This window comes from Sinocyclocheilus anshuiensis, unplaced genomic scaffold, assembly GCF_001515605.1.
Source record: "Sinocyclocheilus anshuiensis isolate Anshui unplaced genomic scaffold, SAMN03320099.WGS_v1.1 scaffold1058, whole genome shotgun sequence".
NCBI lineage: Eukaryota > Metazoa > Chordata > Actinopteri > Cypriniformes > Cyprinidae > Sinocyclocheilus > Sinocyclocheilus anshuiensis.
In genome coordinates this window covers 67064-85086 of record NW_015539880.1, presented here as the reverse complement: position 1 = coordinate 85086, position 18023 = coordinate 67064, and the positions used below count along the sequence as shown (strand labels likewise).

Here is an 18023-nt window from a genome sequence, read left to right as displayed (position 1 = left end):
CATGTTCACCTTTGGTTTAAGAAGCGGTCTTTTACTTTACTTTAGCATGAAACCCATCCATCGTTTCCTCAATATTCGCGTCATTTTTGCTGCACGCAGCTTCGCGCTCCTGACGCGGCGAGTATAAACCAGGCTCTACACTCGAAGCGCTGCGCAGCTCAAACGAGTCGCGCGGTTTCGTTATGCTTTCAGTTTCGTTTGCCGTTTGATGTTTCTCACATACAACAGAAATGCAGCGCTTATGAGTTAAACAATGCGGTGGTCGCGCCAGTGCGACCGCACACAAAATTTAGTCGCACGGGCAGAAAAAAATAGCGCAAAATGTGCCCATTTGGTGCCCTGTGCAGTACAGTATTTATTTATCCTCAGTTGTTCAAATCGCGGTAATCGAATACGGTTATAGTGATAATTAAAATATGAAACGGTAATACTAACCGTGGGGTGTTTTATCACGATTTATCTCAAACCGGTAATCGTTACATCCCTAAATTAGACCATATATATTTAGAAATAGTTAAAGGTGCCTTCCTTAGATCCAGATTGAGATTGGATTGAGGAAGGAGAGAAAAATACGAGCTTCTTGAGAAAAGGAATTTTAAAAGGAAAAGCATCTCTGCATTACAAATTAACAATTCAGTTTCTAAACACCCTGAAGAAATTGAGAAATTTGTTACTAATTTTTATAGGAACCTGTACTCCTCTGATTTTCAGGCAAACCAAAGTAAGTCATACCTGCAACAGATTAAGAACTATATACCTCAAATAAGTGATGAATTTAAGTTATCATGTGAGGCTCCTGTTTCCTTAAATGAAATTAGTGATGCAATGAAATCAATGAAAAAGGGGAAGTCGCCTGGCTCCGATGGCCTTACTTTAGAATTCTTCATACAGTTTTGGGAGTTTTTGGAACAACCTTTTTTCTTAATGCTTCAAGAATGTATAAAAAATCCACATGCTGTATTATATACCGACTAATAAATTACAGAACATTTAGCAAACACTGAGGAATCAAATAAATAAAAAAGAGAGCCTCCATAGCATAACGTGAGGTAAACCGCAAAGATAAGCTTTTCAAAATGAAAACAAAAAGAAAAGTAAAACTAAACTTGCTGTCGGTGACAGTGCTTGCATGTTTTTGTCCCACAATAATACCAACATGTTCACCTTTGGTTTAAGAAGCGGTCTTTTACTTTACTTTTGCATGAAACCCATCCATCGTTTCCTCAATATTCGCGTCATTTTTGCTGCACGCAGCTTCGCGCTCCTGACGCGGCGAGTATAAACCAGGCTCTACACTCGAAGCGCTGCGCAGCTCAAACGAGTCGCGCGGTTTCGTTATGCTTTCAGTTTCGTTTGCCGTTTGATGTTTCTCACATACAACAGAAATGCAGCGCTTATGAGTTAAACAATGCGGTGGTCGCGCCAGTGCGACCGCACACAAAATTTAGTCGCACGGGCAGAAAAAAATAGCGCAAAATGTGCCCATTTGGTGCCCTGTGCAGTACAGTATTTATTTATCCTCAGTTGTTCAAATCGCGGTAATCGAATACGGTTATAGTGATAATTAAAATATGAAACGGTAATACTAACCGTGGGGTGTTTTATCACGATTTATCTCAAACCGGTAATCGTTACATCCCTAAATTAGACCATATATATTTAGAAATAGTTAAAGGTGCCTTCCTTAGATCCAGATTGAGATTGGATTGAGGAAGGAGAGAAAAATACGAGCTTCTTGAGAAAAGGAATTTTAAAAGGAAAAGCATCTCTGCATTACAAATTAACAATTCAGTTTCTAAACACCCTGAAGAAATTGAGAAATTTGTTACTAATTTTTATAGGAACCTGTACTCCTCTGATTTTCAGGCAAACCAAAGTAAGTCATACCTGCAACAGATTAAGAACTATATACCTCAAATAAGTGATGAATTTAAGTTATCATGTGAGGCTCCTGTTTCCTTAAATGAAATTAGTGATGCAATGAAATCAATGAAAAAGGGGAAGTCGCCTGGCTCCGATGGCCTTACTTTAGAATTCTTCATACAGTTTTGGGAGTTTTTGGAACAACCTTTTTTCTTAATGCTTCAAGAATGTATAAAAAATGGAACAATGACTCCTACTATGAAACAAAGGGTGATATCTCTCATTCCCAAACCAGACAAAGATGTAACTGTAATTGATAATTGGCGCCCTATCACTCTTCTTAATTTTGATTATAAATTAATCGCTTCCATATTCGCCAAGAGATTAAAACAACATTTACATCATATCATTAATGAAACACAGACCGGATTTGCTTGGGTCAGATTCTGTGGTATTTCATTCCTAATAATATATTTATTAGGGTAGGTGGCTTTTCTTTTTTGATGAAATGCAATTACTCCACTGGTAAATTACCTATTAAACTGGCTAGATTTTATCAACAAGCTTTGTTAGCCTGGAAACTGGTTTACAACCACAACTTTCCCCCCCACAAAACCATCTTATGGAACAATTTGGATATTCAAATTAGAAATAGATCAGTCTTTTTTGATAAATGGTTTAATAAAAACATCATTTTTGTTGCCGATCTATTCAACTCTATAATGGCGATTTGTTATCTTATGAATGTTTTATGAATATCCATCAATGTCCCGTTCCATTTAAAGAATTTAACTCTGTTATAAAGGCGATTCCTGATGGATTAATATGTCTGATGAAAGCTTCCCTCACCCATGAGTCATGCTCAAAACAACTTTCACAGTTATGTTTGGGAGGTGTTTCGCTTTTAAGTAAAGAATGTAATAATACATTTATTCGTCAACTTTCTCAATCTCGAAACTCAATTTCTCCAAAAGGGACATTTTTTGGGGGGTTCTAAAATAGATAACATTCAATGGAGGAAAACATGGTTATTACCATATAAATACTGTATACCCAATAAAGTGAAAGAAGTGCATTTGAACATTTTGCATAATATATACCCTTGTAATGCTTTTGTGTCTAAATTTTGTGATGTAGCTGATGTATGCACCTTCTGTAAAAAAGAAAGTGAATATATTTGTCATTTATTTTTCTCTTGTAATGTTTCATCACTTTTCTGGAAAGATTTGAGTTCCTATTGTTTTTCTAAAGTTAATATGAACTGTAATTTACACATTAAGGATGTTGTTTGCTTTTTTGAAAACCAAAACAAATCTTTAGAATCTGTTAACTTTCAAACAAACAAAGGTTTCTTAAGAAAATACCTACTTTTATCGATTTCTTATGTGAAGTAGAACATTGAATTAAATCACTAAGAGTAATAAATAACAAAAAAATGTATTTATTTTTTGAAGAGATATGATGAGATCTTTCATGTACCGTGATTAATACTTGTTTTGGTGTTTTTTTTTGTTTTTTTGTTTTTTTTATTCCTCTTTTCTTTATTTGTTCTGTTCCTGCCTTTCTTTATGTTCATAAAAAAGCTATTTAAATGCATCTTTCTCTTTTAACAGTCATTGTCAACTTTTTTTTCTTCTCTTCTCTTCCATATGTTCAGATGGCATTGGATGTATTGTTGATACATTATGTGTAGTGTATGCAAAGTTGTATTTCATCTCTGACTAGTTTGCAATAAAAAAAAGGAAAAACTTTCAAGGCAAATAAAACAATTGACACTGTTTTGAGTGACACTTACTTAAAATATTCAAGTAGCCACAAAGGAACCAATGACATTAATAAAGCAGTGAGAGGCAGCAGTGCACTAATATGTTGCTAATGTGCAACATAACAACAGAAGAAGAAGAAAAGAAAAAGAGTCTTAATAGACTTTTTATCCATTTCCTCCATGTCTGCAGTTATCTTTCACTAGTTGCTTTCACTCGTTTCCCAAAGTCATCTTGAATGTTGAATTCTCAATACAACTGAAATATTTGAGAGAACATCACATAAGCTAACTTCATAAATTGATGTTGATTTTCCTAAAATGTGTTTTTTTTTTAAACTCACCATTATAGTGATTAGCGTTCCCTTTGGTTGGGCACTTGGAAATTTATTTATGTTACTATAATTTTTCGTCCTGTTTTTTACTCACCACTCATCACTTTTTTTTACTTTGGTTGGGCAACTTGGAACTTCATTTATGTTACTATAATTTTTTTCCTGTTAATGCAGCAATGCATCATGAAGTCAGAGTTATTTGATTTCAAAAGAAGAAAAACTCTTAAGTAGGTTCTAGAAGATAATCTATCTTAGAATTAAATAATTAGTGAAGTTTTGTTTTCTGTTGATTAATAAGTTCAATCAGATTGAAGTTTTCATAAATATCTTGAGATGCTTTTAATTGGACTTATATAATTCTTAAATAGTGTGTGGTAATATGCTGAAGTCATACACAGACTTCAACATTCAGCACGTGAATCACAACAATGGTAACAATTCAATTTCATTTATTCTCATTAATTGTAACAATAACCATTTTATTTGCTCTTTTTGTTGTACTACTACTGACACAAGACAGCAAATAACATTGGCAAATAAAATCAACAACTGTAAAACAAAGCAACTGCATAATTTATTCTGCCGCAATGCACTCTGGGAGTCAGTGAGTAGCTATACTAAGTCATGAGTAAACCTAAACGAAAGGATCAAGTACCCCCTACAGTTCTTCTTTAGTTACTAGAACTCTTGTGTGAGTAAACTATACTAACTAAGCATTTGTCAGTACAACATACTATTCCTATTTCACTTTACTTAGTTTTTTCAAGGCAATCGGTTTGCATGCTTTTTTTTAAGTAAGCCCAACTCATTAGATTTTACAGTGTAGGCTGGAATACACTACATGATTTCTGAACAGATTTTAAAACACTAGGCCTCATTATTTTGCCGACTTTGTAAATAGATACAGAAACTGGACATCATACACTAAACAACTGAATATTATACACCACCAGTTTTTCAAGTCATTCCGATCACAACAAAACTCGTACAGAAACACATGCCTTGTTGCTACAATGTGTTGGATCATGAATGAAGAGACAGGGAGTCCAGGGTGGAGATATAGAGTCTTTTATTAATGTCGCTAACATCAAGTGTCAGAAGAGAAATGGCAAAGAACACAGAAATCACAACTACATATACAGTATCTCTCTTGAGGGACAAACTTAACTCTGTTAATAGTGTCTTTCACGGGGTGGGAGAGTCCACAACAGACTTGAGTTTGGGGTTTGTGCACGGTAGAATATCTGGTGGAGTGGCCATTATGTGGCATATGAAATATGATCCTGTAATCACAGTGATTAGATTGAATGTCGATTGGTGTATAGGAATAAAAGCAGCCATCGACAATAATTTTTTTATTATTTTAAATGTTTATATACCCTATGAATGTCCTGGTAATGAGGATGAATTTATTCAAAGGCTTGCTTTTATATGCTCTTTTATTGAAGAGAGTGAATGCACTTGTATTTATGTAATGGGAGATTTTAATGCAGATGTTTCTGATGTGAAATCTTTGTTTGGCCAGTACTTGGTTAGGTTTTGTCAGGATAATAGTTTAATTCTGTCAAGTTTGGATCTGTTGCCGACTGACAGCTACACATATGTCAGTGAGGCCTGGAATACAACTTCATGGCTGGATCACTGCATATGCACTGTTGATGCTCATGATAGTGAATGTTGAAATCTTGTATGGAACAGCTGCAACAGATCACATGCCTATTTCTGGGATGCTAAATATAGAAAAATTACCTGAAATAACCAAAAAGGGTAATTATACCTATGAGGGGGTAATTATACCCATGATGGGAGAGTTGAGTGGGCTAAGCTCACAGATTATGATATGCAGCATTATTATAACTTGACTGATGAGTCTCTGGGGAATATTCAAATTCCATATGATGTATTTTTGTGTGATAATATTAATTGTGACAACTCAAACCATAATGATGATTTGCGTAACATGTATGATGAAATCGTGATGGTACTAAACAATGCAAGCAAATAATTTTGTAACAAAAGATCTAAACGATATAATATTAGACCAGGATGGAATGAGCATGTGAGTAAACTCCATCAGCAAGCAAGGGAAGCCTTTAAAAACTGGGTTGCTGGTGGAAAACCAAGGAATGGTCATACTTGTGATGTAAAGAAACAAGCTGTCACACAGTTTAAATATGCTGTTCGCTTCATAAAAAGGAGCGAACATACTCTCAGAGCTAATTCTTTTGCTAAGAAAGTATTACAAAATGAAGAATGGAAAGAAGTTAAAGTTATGAATGCTAATAAAATTCCTCTGCCCTCTAGTGTTGAAGGGGTTACTGGATATGAAAATATTGCAGATCTTTGGAGAAAGCATTATAGTGACCTATTCAATTGTGTTCAAAGTGACGATTTCATTATTGGGAATGTGTCGTTTAATAATGAGGTTATCAAGGCTGAGGAAGTAGCTTCTGCTATAGGAAAATTAGTTCTGAATAAATCTTGTGGCCTAGATCAGATCACAGCAGAGCATTTGAAATTTGCTAGTCACAGACTTGTTGTTTTATTGGCCTTGTGTTTTACTGGAATGTTGATTCATGGCACATTGCCCAGTTCTATGCTTTCTGTTTTGCTGGTACCTGTAATTAAAGACAAAACAGGGAAAATATCTAGTACAGAAAACTATAGGCCTATTGCCTTAGCCAGCGTGATGTCTAAGGTATTAGAGATAATATTACTGGATCAATTTCAGCAATATGTTATTACCAACGATGAGCAGTTTGGTTTTAAAAGTAAGCATGGGACTGATATGTGTATCTATGCACTGAAAGAGGCTGTGAGTAAGTACAGAAGGCAGAACTCCACTATGTGTCTGTGCTTTTTAGATGCCTCTAAAGCCTTTGACCGCATTAATCATGGAAAGCTATTTGTAAAATTACAGCAGCGAGGGGTTCCCCCGACAGTATTGTAAATTGTATGCACAAGCTAACATGCTTGTTCGTAAATTTAGCATGTGTACTGATGATGTCAAAATAGCTTTGTTTAAAGCCTATTGCACTCCACTGTATACTGCCCACTTGTGGTGCAGTTACAGTAAAGCTAAATTCAACAAGTTGCAGGTTGCATACAATGATGCATTACGACTTTTATTAAAAGTCCCTCAGTGGACAAGTGCCAGTCAGCTTTTTGTTCAGAATCAGGTGCCCATGTTATATGCTGTGATCAGAAATTTTGTGTATAAATTTATAAAGCGACTTGAGGCCTCTAAAAATGAAATTATTGTGATCTTGGAGAAGAGCACTGTTAGGTACACCTCTGCACTTTGGAGGCACTGGAGAAAGTGTTTATATGGACATTAGATGTAAATTATTTTCTTGTTACTTGTTGTTGTTGTTATCCATGTTGTATGTTGTTTTTGTATGCTTTTTTATTTTATATGGACCTTTTTGAGTCTGAAATAAAGATATCATTCATTCTCTGTCTGCTCAAGCATTTGGCATACGTCCTAGTTCCTGGGTGCACAGTGTACTTGTTTATCAGTTCTTAACAGAAACATATAGGAGGTAGTTCAGCCTTGTGTGTAAAGCTATGATTATGTGTTACATAGTATGAGAAGAATGAAAATGAAGAATGAAAATTCGTTACTTATTGTCCCACAAATGCCAATAAAGAACCTTTATTTTTAAGAGTGTGCTTTAAGGACTATCATAATTCAACAGATAATACAGCTGCTTAAAAAAAAAGCTTTTGTACTAAACAACTGAAAAGATTTGACTTTATAAAGGTTTTCCAACCTTGTCTCTAATTCATTCACTGTTATGTTGTCAGGAGCTTTGCTGTTCCTGTTCCTCCCAATAAATCCTTTCGAGAATTGACACTCCTTATTATGGTCTAAACAGCAGTATGCAGTCCAGAAATGACTAGGCACATTCACATTCACATTTCTTTTTTCATAAATTTTACGTTTACCTGGTACCACCCCTGTTACAACGTAAGCAGTGTTCTTTTTTGACAGACATTGCATGGTAAGTTCGTCTGCAATTTTTTCTTCTAGTATCCTCCATTTACCTCTGTTAAAATGGAGGTTTTGTGGCGCAGCATTGGTGAGAGTGAAGGTGGCATCAGAACAATCCTGTGAGCTTGCCAGGTAGACTGGTGCCAGATGACCTTTGTCGAAGCCAGAGTGCTTATAATCATCACTGACAGCTTGGTTCGGTGATTGATGGGAACGGTCAGGTACCATATTTGGTTCTTCTCCTGGATTATCAAGCTGTAATATTTTTATAAGCAATAAAATGCACATTACAAAAAAAGTCTTAAGGAAATTTCATAGTATGGGAATTAAACTTGCCACCAAAATATGACTACATGAAGGAAACATCTGTGCATTTTCACAGTGTGAGACATCATTAATCTTTTAAATGAGTATTAATTATAAACAAATGATTACATTTTATGGCTAAGTACTATATGTTTGAATTCAGAAACATACCAAATGACAAAACATTCATGTGGACATAGAGTGATATTCTTACTTGAGGTTCAATGCACCATATGTGTTTTCTGTCGCATTTCATTTTCTTGTTAAACTTGTAGGCAGAGTAGACCGAAATCTTGTTGTCAGTATCATAAAGTGTGGCATAATAAACTTTGTTTTTTAAAGTTTGGCAGATTTGTCTGTACTGATGTCCGTGAAGTATTGTTGGTGGAGCTCCATTTGCAAAAATATCAGCACATTTCTCTCGAAAATCACTCACAACTTCAGCTGAACCACCAGAGAGGACTGACGCCATCATCATCACATGAAGGAACATCATGATTAAATTAATTTCTCTGCAAGAAGTTTATGAAAATATTATGAAATAGTAAATACAACAGAAAATAAATGTAATACTGTATGGCAGAAGATAAAAATTGACTTGTGCTATCCATCATTCTTTGTCATTTGTATATTAAAGAGCGTATATTGTTTTAACAGCATGAAAAATGCATCTTACCTACTGCTGAGTCTTCACAAGCTCGTTGCCACTTCGTCCCTCTCTACCATGGTTCACTCCAGGCACATCTTTCAAAAGCTAAGCTACACACTATAAAAAGTTTTCTTTGTAACTCATTTTCGTGTAGGTCATGCAGTGTTCATGATGTGTCATAACCTTCTATCCTGGAAATGAGCCAGGAGCTCGTAAAAATATTGCATTAAGTGTTTCACTTCCATATTCTGATCTATTACTTAGGTGCAAATTGAAGAGTTTGTTTCCCAATGTCCTGTGTGCAGTAATCCAAGAGAGCCAATGATATCACATCCAATACCAGGAATACCCTGGTCAAAAATTGGTCAACTGGTCAAATCTGTTCCATTTCAATGATTCAGATTGCTTACTGTCTGCTGATTATTACTCTAACTTCCCAAAAAATAAACCATCTGACACAACTGCTCAGAGTGTATTTGTGGCCATGAAATCCAAGATACCTACCTCAGTCACCTTATTGTCCCCCAAAAAAACAACATACAGATCTAAGACAACCTGAAACAAAGACAGGACAAGCAAAAGGACTACTTTGACAGACAAACGAGGCTGCTTCCAGATGTTCACATAGGAGAAAGCGTAAGAGTGCAACAAGGAGATGTCTGACAACCTGCAGTAATCATCAAAAAACATGAACAACCAAGATCCTTCATCATACAAACTCCAGATGGAAAACATACAGGAGAAACAGAAAACATCTTCTCAAGACAGCAACAGACAACACAGTCAATGACACTAATAGTGTGATGGACTCACATATCATGACACTAAATCATCTACAATGGACAAAGAGACACACAACACTGAATTTCCTGAGTCTCAGTCACACATACACATTACCAGGTCAGGTAGACAAGTGAACTAAAGGTACTTCAAGGTACTGAACAGTGGTTGACACTACAAATCTGTACTGCACTAACCTGAGTTCTGTCAGGTCACAACTAGATGGCAAATAGCCTACTTCTTCTCCACTCTTCAAACACACAAAAACATTAGCCTTTAAAGACATAGTGTTTGAGTAAAGAAAACACTGTACTATTCAAACGTCAGTTATTTATTTACCCTTGCATTGCAAAAAAGCAGAAATCTGTCTCCTCCTGTGCGTGGCGCGTTAATCTGAATGGAGATGGGGTGAAGTTTTCTGAGGATGGAAGGTTTCGCTGACAGTTTGAGGATCTAATGGCGTTACAAAGTTTTATTATTGGTTAAATATTTGTAAAAACCCTCTGATTTGAAATAATAATAACAAAATATAATAGCGATATTAAGTTTGGATAATTTTTCATGGCACACCTGACTGGGCTAGGGTATGGCAACTGCCATACTCTGCCATACGGAAACGCCCTGAACGCTGAGGCTGCCTTCTCTGAGTTCGACTGTGTGAACTGCACTGATTTGCCGGCACATATTTTGAGGACTCGGAGGAGCATTGCTTGTGGCCTTTCAAGGAGGAGGCCCACTGCCGCCAGCGAGCCTCTGGTGGGCCTAGCTGACCTGAAGGACTCCGACCGTGAGGCGCTCCTTAACGTGCCAATCACTCCCTCCAGCCTGTTCGGTGACACCGTGGAGTCTGTTATCGAGCGCTTCTCTGAGACACAAAAGCGCGATGGTTTGAGGCATTGACGATGAGTCACCTGATTCCCCAGCACACGTTCCATCCACCATTGAGATCACGCTCCTCATCTGCAACCAGCTCTGCTCAGAGAATGGCTAAGCAGCCAGTCACATCCTCTGTGGCTCCCCGACATGAGCCAGATGTTCGCCACAAGCAGTGGACAGGATCCGGGAAAAGGCATCATGGAGAGAGGAGGAGTCCCCACCGTGACAGCAGACTGCCTTCAGCTGCCAAGCCTTCGTCCTAACGGACCTGCCAAGAGGAGGAGAGAGCTCGCTGTAGGCCCAGCGCTGCATCCTGCATTATGTTCCCCTTGTTCCTGCAGGCGACAAATGCAATGTTCATGTTTCTGTTTTTTCAATAAAAACACAAACACCCTCACAAAAAGAGCTGTACCCTCCTCATCCTATCAATACAGCGTTACTCACCCTGCCTCAGAACAGCGCTGAGCCGCTGTCTGTGCCTGTTACTTCTAATACAGAAATCAAATGACATTGTGCTGTTAAAATGACTGCTTTTGTAATGTGTGCACTCAGGCAACAACAGCCTTGATGTCCCTTTCTCATCCATGATCAGATTCAGTCTAACTGCAGCAGTGATGGTCGTGATGGACAGCAGAGACAGGTGGACACGGTGGCCAGCTGCAGAACTGTCTCAGCTGTGTTGAGATGCAGTAGGATGTGGATTCACCGCCTGTAAATACATTTGTTAGAACAATATGTTTGAATAAAGCTTTGTTTCATGTGTCGATGACTTGTATTTATTTATTGTCATGGTTACTTTTATTAATTAACTGAAAATTGAGATGTATTCACCTTGGCTGCGTTTGTCTAGTGTGTATTCATGCATAGCTATGGCATATGACAAAAAAAATTACATTTTGCTTGTTTTTATATATATTAATTATTGGTCAGCATTTATCAATATTATTGTTCATAAGTGTTGGGGTGGGCTAGCAATGCATTCTGCGGTAATCTTAATTTTTAAATAGCAATACTTACATTTTTCGAGTGTAAAATTAACAGTCTTCTCCAAAGGCGAGATCTTCTAGCAGCTGATCGACGTCTCCTTTGTGCAGATATTACAAATATTGCAAACGTTGAGGAAAACCGTACTAGGTAGGGTTGTGGAGTTACTGATGCTGTGAGGTGTTAGTGCACCTGTCCATCTTATGTTCTTTTTTTTATTATTACTGCAGAGCTTATAATTACATACAAACTCAGGGGAAGATGGTTGTATCTTTAACAATGAACAATCATAATGACAAACAGCAGAAAACAAATATAATGGGGTTGCATACATCATAGTATGAGATTATATACACAGAAAAAAAGACACAATGACAAGGTTAAATCTTTGAATAATCATAATATTCATATAATCAATGCATCAAAATACTGCATTTGTTGTTGTTGTTTATAAGCCGGAGGTATGAAACAAGAGAGTTAAATTCAACAAGAAAAAGAGGAAAACAAAGGATATCTAAGCCGGTTTTGCTCGTGGATGAAAAATTTTGCACATAAAATATATCAGTGGTGGGCTGTCAGGGCCAGCAAAGCCATCTCTGCTGGCCTAAACACTATCAGAATCACTGATTTAGTTTTAATATATTTTTCCGTGAATGTGTATTAAATTATTTCCAATAGTCCATTCTCTTCAGTTCATAGCTTTTCTCTTGGTTGCACTGCTTCCAGCAGTGTATGTTTATATTAGAGCTTTTATCCAATCATATTTCAGCAATCGTGTTGCCAGGGTCAAAGAAATCTGCCTTAAGGCCTTCAGAATCAACAGTGCAGGCGTCTGTTAGCTTAAATCAATGGCAATGAAACCGTTGCTTTAACCAATCAGATTTCGAGTTGGCAACACCAGGGCCATCTAGCTGGCTAACGATAACGTCAGCATTTTCTCGTCCTTTGATTGGATGGTCAGCATACTAGCTAGCAAACATCATCACTGTAAATCATTTTATTAAAACTTAGTAAAACTTTTATTACTGTTTCTCAGGTTTAGATTTTCAGTGCATTTGTGAAAATGTATTGGTTATACTACAATCACAATAAAAGGGCAGCTGTTTCTTCAACAAGACCACAAAATGAGGAAATTTCGTAAACATCAACATTTTTACAGAGAGATCAATTAAGCCGGTCGCTCGTATCTTTTAAAGGGTCATGAAATCCCAAAACACATTTTTTTCAGATGTGAACAGATATGTACTGGCTGCACATCACTGAAAAGCCTAAAAGCACTCAGAAATGTTATCAATAAGTGGAAATTGGTTATTTTTGCGTTTTTCCGAGCAATTTCGTTCTTCCGGTTTGAAAAGCAAAGTGGAAGCTACATCACAAAATCTGACGTAGATTTGGGCCTCGGAGTGTGTAGATAGGCTTCCAGGGGCGAATTTACGTCAGATGGCCCTGAGCTAATCTGTGCATTTATTCATGAGAAAGAGGTCGTTCAATCCAATCACTGCACCATAGTACGTATAAATTATAACGGTTACAATATACCATGAATATTATTCATGAGAAAGTATTGCTTCTGTCTTCCTTCATTGTTGTCATTCAGAGACGTGGTTCAGCGTTGAATGTGCTCGTTTCTTCGGTGCAACAACACAAAAGTGTTGTTTGCTTTTCCCTGCGATGCGACGAGAGCTGAACTTTGGGTGCAGACGGTTGGTTTGCTGTGTTCTACCAACACAACTGGAAAATATGTTTGTAACAAACATTTTGCACCAGAGAATTTTGTGATTTGGGGACTAGTGGAATCCGGTTTTGCCGATCATCTTGTTTTAAAGAAAGAAGCTGTACCAATTCCTGTATCCACAGATTTGGTAAGTGTTTGCTTAAATATTATTTATACAGGTGCATCTCAATAAATTAGATGTACAATTAAAAGAACCAAAGACTTAAACTACTTCAGTCTGTGTGCATTGAATTTATTTAATACACGAGTTTCACAATTTGAGTTGCATTACTGAAATAAATGAACTTTTCCACGACATTCTAATTTATTGAGATGCACCTGTATTTGCGTAGGCTATTCAGATGGTTATGTTAGATTTTATCGGAGCAGACATAGTCAGTGTTAACAAGTTACTTTTTCCTTCTCCTTGACCCTCGAGAATGACCAGTCCTTTGTACTTCTGAGCCTGGTGAAGATCCAGCAGAGTTGCGCAAGTCTACCTTTTGTGGAGTAACTACCTCACCAACCACCTGTAGCCACCCTGATAGATGGAATTACCCCACTTGGATAGACCTGCTGGATGTCACTGCCCGAGACCTACAATGTGACCCAGATTCTGGCATAGTTCCAGAAGCCACAGATTATTGTCGTGCTGAAGTCCATGTCCTTAAATGCGTCCAACAGGAATCCTTTCCTGAAGATTACCACCTGTTACAATCTGGAAAGTCAGTGAAACCTAGTAGCCGTCTAGTCTTAACTAGAGTGGGTGGTCGTTTGAGGAGAGTGGTTGACCTTGCAGATTCTGTTCTCCATCCTGTAGTCTTAGACCTTAAACATCCAGTTACTTGCCTGATCATCCGCCACTATGACAACAAGCTGCATCATCCTGGATCAGAGCGATTGTTTGCGGAGATACGCAGACATTATTAGATCCTACGAGGCCATGAAGCTGTTCGACGGTTTCAGCATACCTGTCCGGAATGTCGCCGGTGGAGAGGTCAGCCTTCCGTACACTTGATACCTTGAATGATACCTTTATGATGTGATTTGACATTTCGAGCTGTTCATGATGCCTAACGAGCGATCACTGTGACGTGCCGTGATTATATCCATATATGGAGTGATGTTTATCATGTCAGATGATCGCTTATGGCTTATAATGTCAAGATTTATGTAAAGTATTGTGTAAAGAGGTGTAAAGTATTGGAGTAAATGTAATTAGTTACTGTACTTGAGTATCTTTTCGTGTACTTTGTAGTTGTACTGAGTATCAAAGATATTAGCAACTTTTACTCTTTACTACATTTTTGAATGAGTATCTGTACTCTTTACTCCACTACATTTGAAATGAGTGTTGCAGTAACACATAACATTTTGCATGGTCCTAGCTTTTTCTGCAGCAGTTTATTTCTGCTACAAAAGATGTGATACTACCTATTACAGGTCACTGAAAGTACTGCATCTTGTGCATTTTGCCCTTACTCACCCAAACTTGTCAACAAGGATACATGTATAAAATGTATGCAGTACATGGATAATTGTGCGTGCATCTATTAATCATTTAGAGTCTAATATCATCCCATATGATACTGCCTATTACAGGTCACTGAAAGTACTGCATCTTGTGCGTTTTGCCCTTACTCATCCAAACATTTCAACAAGGCTACTTTATGTGAATGTGAATTCCTTAGCAAGTATTTGTGAATCAGAGGTGTTTTATTTATGAGACGACATGACTGCAGCTGGCAATGAGGCTGAAACCAGCACATCCAGTGCAAGAAGTCTTCGGCTTTTTAATTTTACTTAACATTATTTTATTTATCCATTACACTGAAGAGACCTTTTTGAAGGATATTGTTTTTTTGTTTGTTTGCTTTTTTGTTATGTAATTTTTAGGTGTTTTCTGGTTTTAGAAAATAAACGTGATTGCTCTCCTCACAAATCAAAGTAAAATACTTAAGTACTGTTAAAATCAGATACTCTAAGACTTTTACTCAAGTTCTTTTGGAGTTGGTGACTTATAACGTGTAGTGGAGTAATTTTCACTGTAAGGTATCTGTACTTTTACTCAAGTATGGTTTTTAGGTACTCTTCACACCTCTGTATAATGTACAATGTGATACCTTATTTCCCTTCTTGGATTATATATTTCACCGAAACATGTTACTGATGAGGATTTAGTATGCTTTGGCTGTCTTTATGTACAAATGGATGTTTATTATTGTATATGCCTAGTTATTGTTAGTTATTCATTATCTTTTATTGTATTTTTGTGTTCCAGACTAATGCCTCTACTGCCTGTTATTGATAATCTCCTATCAATACATTCCCTAAACCTGATCACCTGTGTCCTCATCCTTATATAATTATTGTGCTCTAACCGGCACCCAGGGGGTTCACTCATCCAAGTCTGAATCAGATCCTGACAGTCAAAAGTCTCTCCAACACGGTTGTAAAACAGTTGCAGTTGTCCTCTGAGCCCAAGTTGTGTCACGAGGTGGGGTGCCAGACAGAAGTATTCACAAATGATGCGTCATGCCAAACAGATGTTGATTTGCCGATCAAGCATGTATCCACACAGCACACGTGGAAACCAGAGCTTAGAAGCAAGAGTAAGAATTTATTTTTCTTATTTTTGTTCTACCTCTAGTCATCATTTTGAATTTAAATACAATTGAAGTGAATTTAATTTTTTTTTATAATTAGGCACTCAAACTAAACAGCATAGAAAACATGTTAGCTGCAGTACCATCATGTAGAACACATCATTTGAGGAAGGCCCTCTAGCTGTTTCAACACCTGTAAAAAGGCCTAGAAGAGAAGCTACAGATGACATCACTTTCATCTAGAAGTGACTAACCACAGCATCTATGATGAGAGGTGAGTAATTGAGTATGTGTACTTTTTGATTTGCCTGCTGCTAATATCATTGGCAATAAACATCTGTCACAGACATCAATTTGTTTTCATGTTTTTGTGTTTGCTGTATTTTAGCACAGTGATTGAAACCCCACATTATAAAATGAGGAAGTTTGTTGTTTATGAAGAAAACCTCATTGAGCTCTTCAGGAAGTGCCCTGTCTGCACAAGGAGCTGTGTTGTACATGCTAGGACTGTGGGAACGCTTCTGTGCGTGGACCAGGTTTGCACACACTGTGAGCATCAGAACACTTGGACAAGTCAGCCATATGTCGCAAACATACCTGCAGGAAATATCCAGCTGTCTGCAGCTGTAATTTTTAGTGGAACCTCCTTCTTGCAAGTGGAAAAGGCAAGGCACTTTTTCTTTACACACCTATGAAACCTCTCTGCCAATTGTAGTATGACTAACTTTCCTCTTTCTTTGTGTCTAGTTCTTGCAGGCATATAATATCAAAGGAATTAGTCACACAACCTTCCTGAAACACCAACGGAATTTACTTTTCCCCACAATAAACTGGCTGTGGAATGTACAACAAGGTACAGTTATTTCAGAGGCCATCAACAGTGGAGACACCGTTTTGGGCGGTGACATGCGAGCAGACTCTCCTGGTATGTGTAATTTACTAAATATATTATGTTATGCAGTGTTTCATATTTTTCAAAGTTAAACAACCAAAAATATTAATTTTCTGATGATTAATTATGCAGGGCCTACACAGGGATGGACCTAAACACAAACCGGATAATGGACATTCAGCTTATTCAGGTATTGTTTTGTTTATGAATGTAAATTCAGTGCTAACATATACATGTCTGGTATTATTCTGAGACATTTTCTGAATTAATCACTACTTTGCAATAACATAACAATTTTATCTTTTTTTTATAGAGCAATGATGTCGGTAACAGCCAATGCATGGAAAAGGAGGGGTTGCAACGTTTTTTTTTAACAATATCAATTTACAAACTCAAATGGGGAAGAATAAAATGCATATGACAAAATATACACTTTTCCAATCACATCTCCATCATACATAAATGTGTGTGTGTGTGTGTGTGTGTGTGTGTGTGTGTATATATATATATATATATATTACTACATACAAAACAAACATTCTTTAAACATTTCAGGGGGTTGCAAGAAAAAAAAGGTACAAAATCTTACCATTCTTAAAAGGAAAGAGACTCATACATGGTTTTATACAATTCCCCAAGGGATTGATTATCTTTGGATAAGTGTTTTAAATATTCTAAGTATTTTTTACATTCATTTTAAAGCAATTTAAAGAGGGTTTACTGCTATTCCACTTACATTTGTGTATATGATATTATTTACCCATTGTAATAATAATGTTTAACATCAATGACATCATAACATCAAGCATCTGCATCGCCAAAAACCAAAACCTGAAACAAATTTAGTGATGGAATATCAGTGTTGATATCAATATTTAGCCAGCTGTAAAGATCCTGCCAGAACTTCAATGTGACTGGACAAGAAAAAAATAATGTTCAATGGTTTCAGGCTCGTCTAAACAAAAAACACAAGGATCTACCTCAAAACAGAATCTTTTCTGTAAAAATTTCGGCAGCTGGATACACATTATTAATAATCCTAAGTGAATATCCTTCGTTTTAGGTAGAATTGGCCATTCAAGATAATTACAGAATTAGTTTTTAAATATTTCATTTTCAAATTGTTTTAATTTTGAAGGTGTATTGAAGTCTGAAAATAACTACATTTTAATACATTCCCTATTACTTTGTTCTTACATTTTTTGTCCCCAATATATACTTCTCCAATCTTTAACTCAGGCAATTTAACAGATACATTTGAA

At 36.8% G+C, this 18023-nt stretch overlaps 2 protein-coding genes across 2 annotated transcripts in view; both read right to left on the bottom strand.

Moving 5' to 3' along the window:
* Positions 1-1922, bottom strand: part of LOC107685411 (natterin-like protein) — a 13677-nt gene extending 11755 nt beyond the window's left edge. The window contains exon 1 of the mRNA XM_016481987.1: positions 1913-1922. The gene's annotated coding sequence lies outside the window, so the exon portion shown is untranslated. The remainder of the gene's footprint in view (positions 1-1912) is intronic.
* A 4612-nt stretch (positions 1923-6534) lies between these two features.
* On the bottom strand, positions 6535-8992 carry LOC107685418 (endonuclease domain-containing 1 protein-like). The gene is made up of 4 exons (XM_016481991.1): positions 8937-8992; positions 8475-8772; positions 7909-8209; positions 6535-6578 (listed from the first exon to the last, which is right to left on the bottom strand). The coding sequence occupies exons 2-4, from the start codon at positions 8730-8732 to the stop codon at positions 6535-6537; spliced, it is 603 nt and encodes a 200-aa protein (XP_016337477.1). The 5' UTR covers positions 8733-8772; positions 8937-8992.
* Between the last annotated feature and the right edge of the window lie 9031 nt (positions 8993-18023).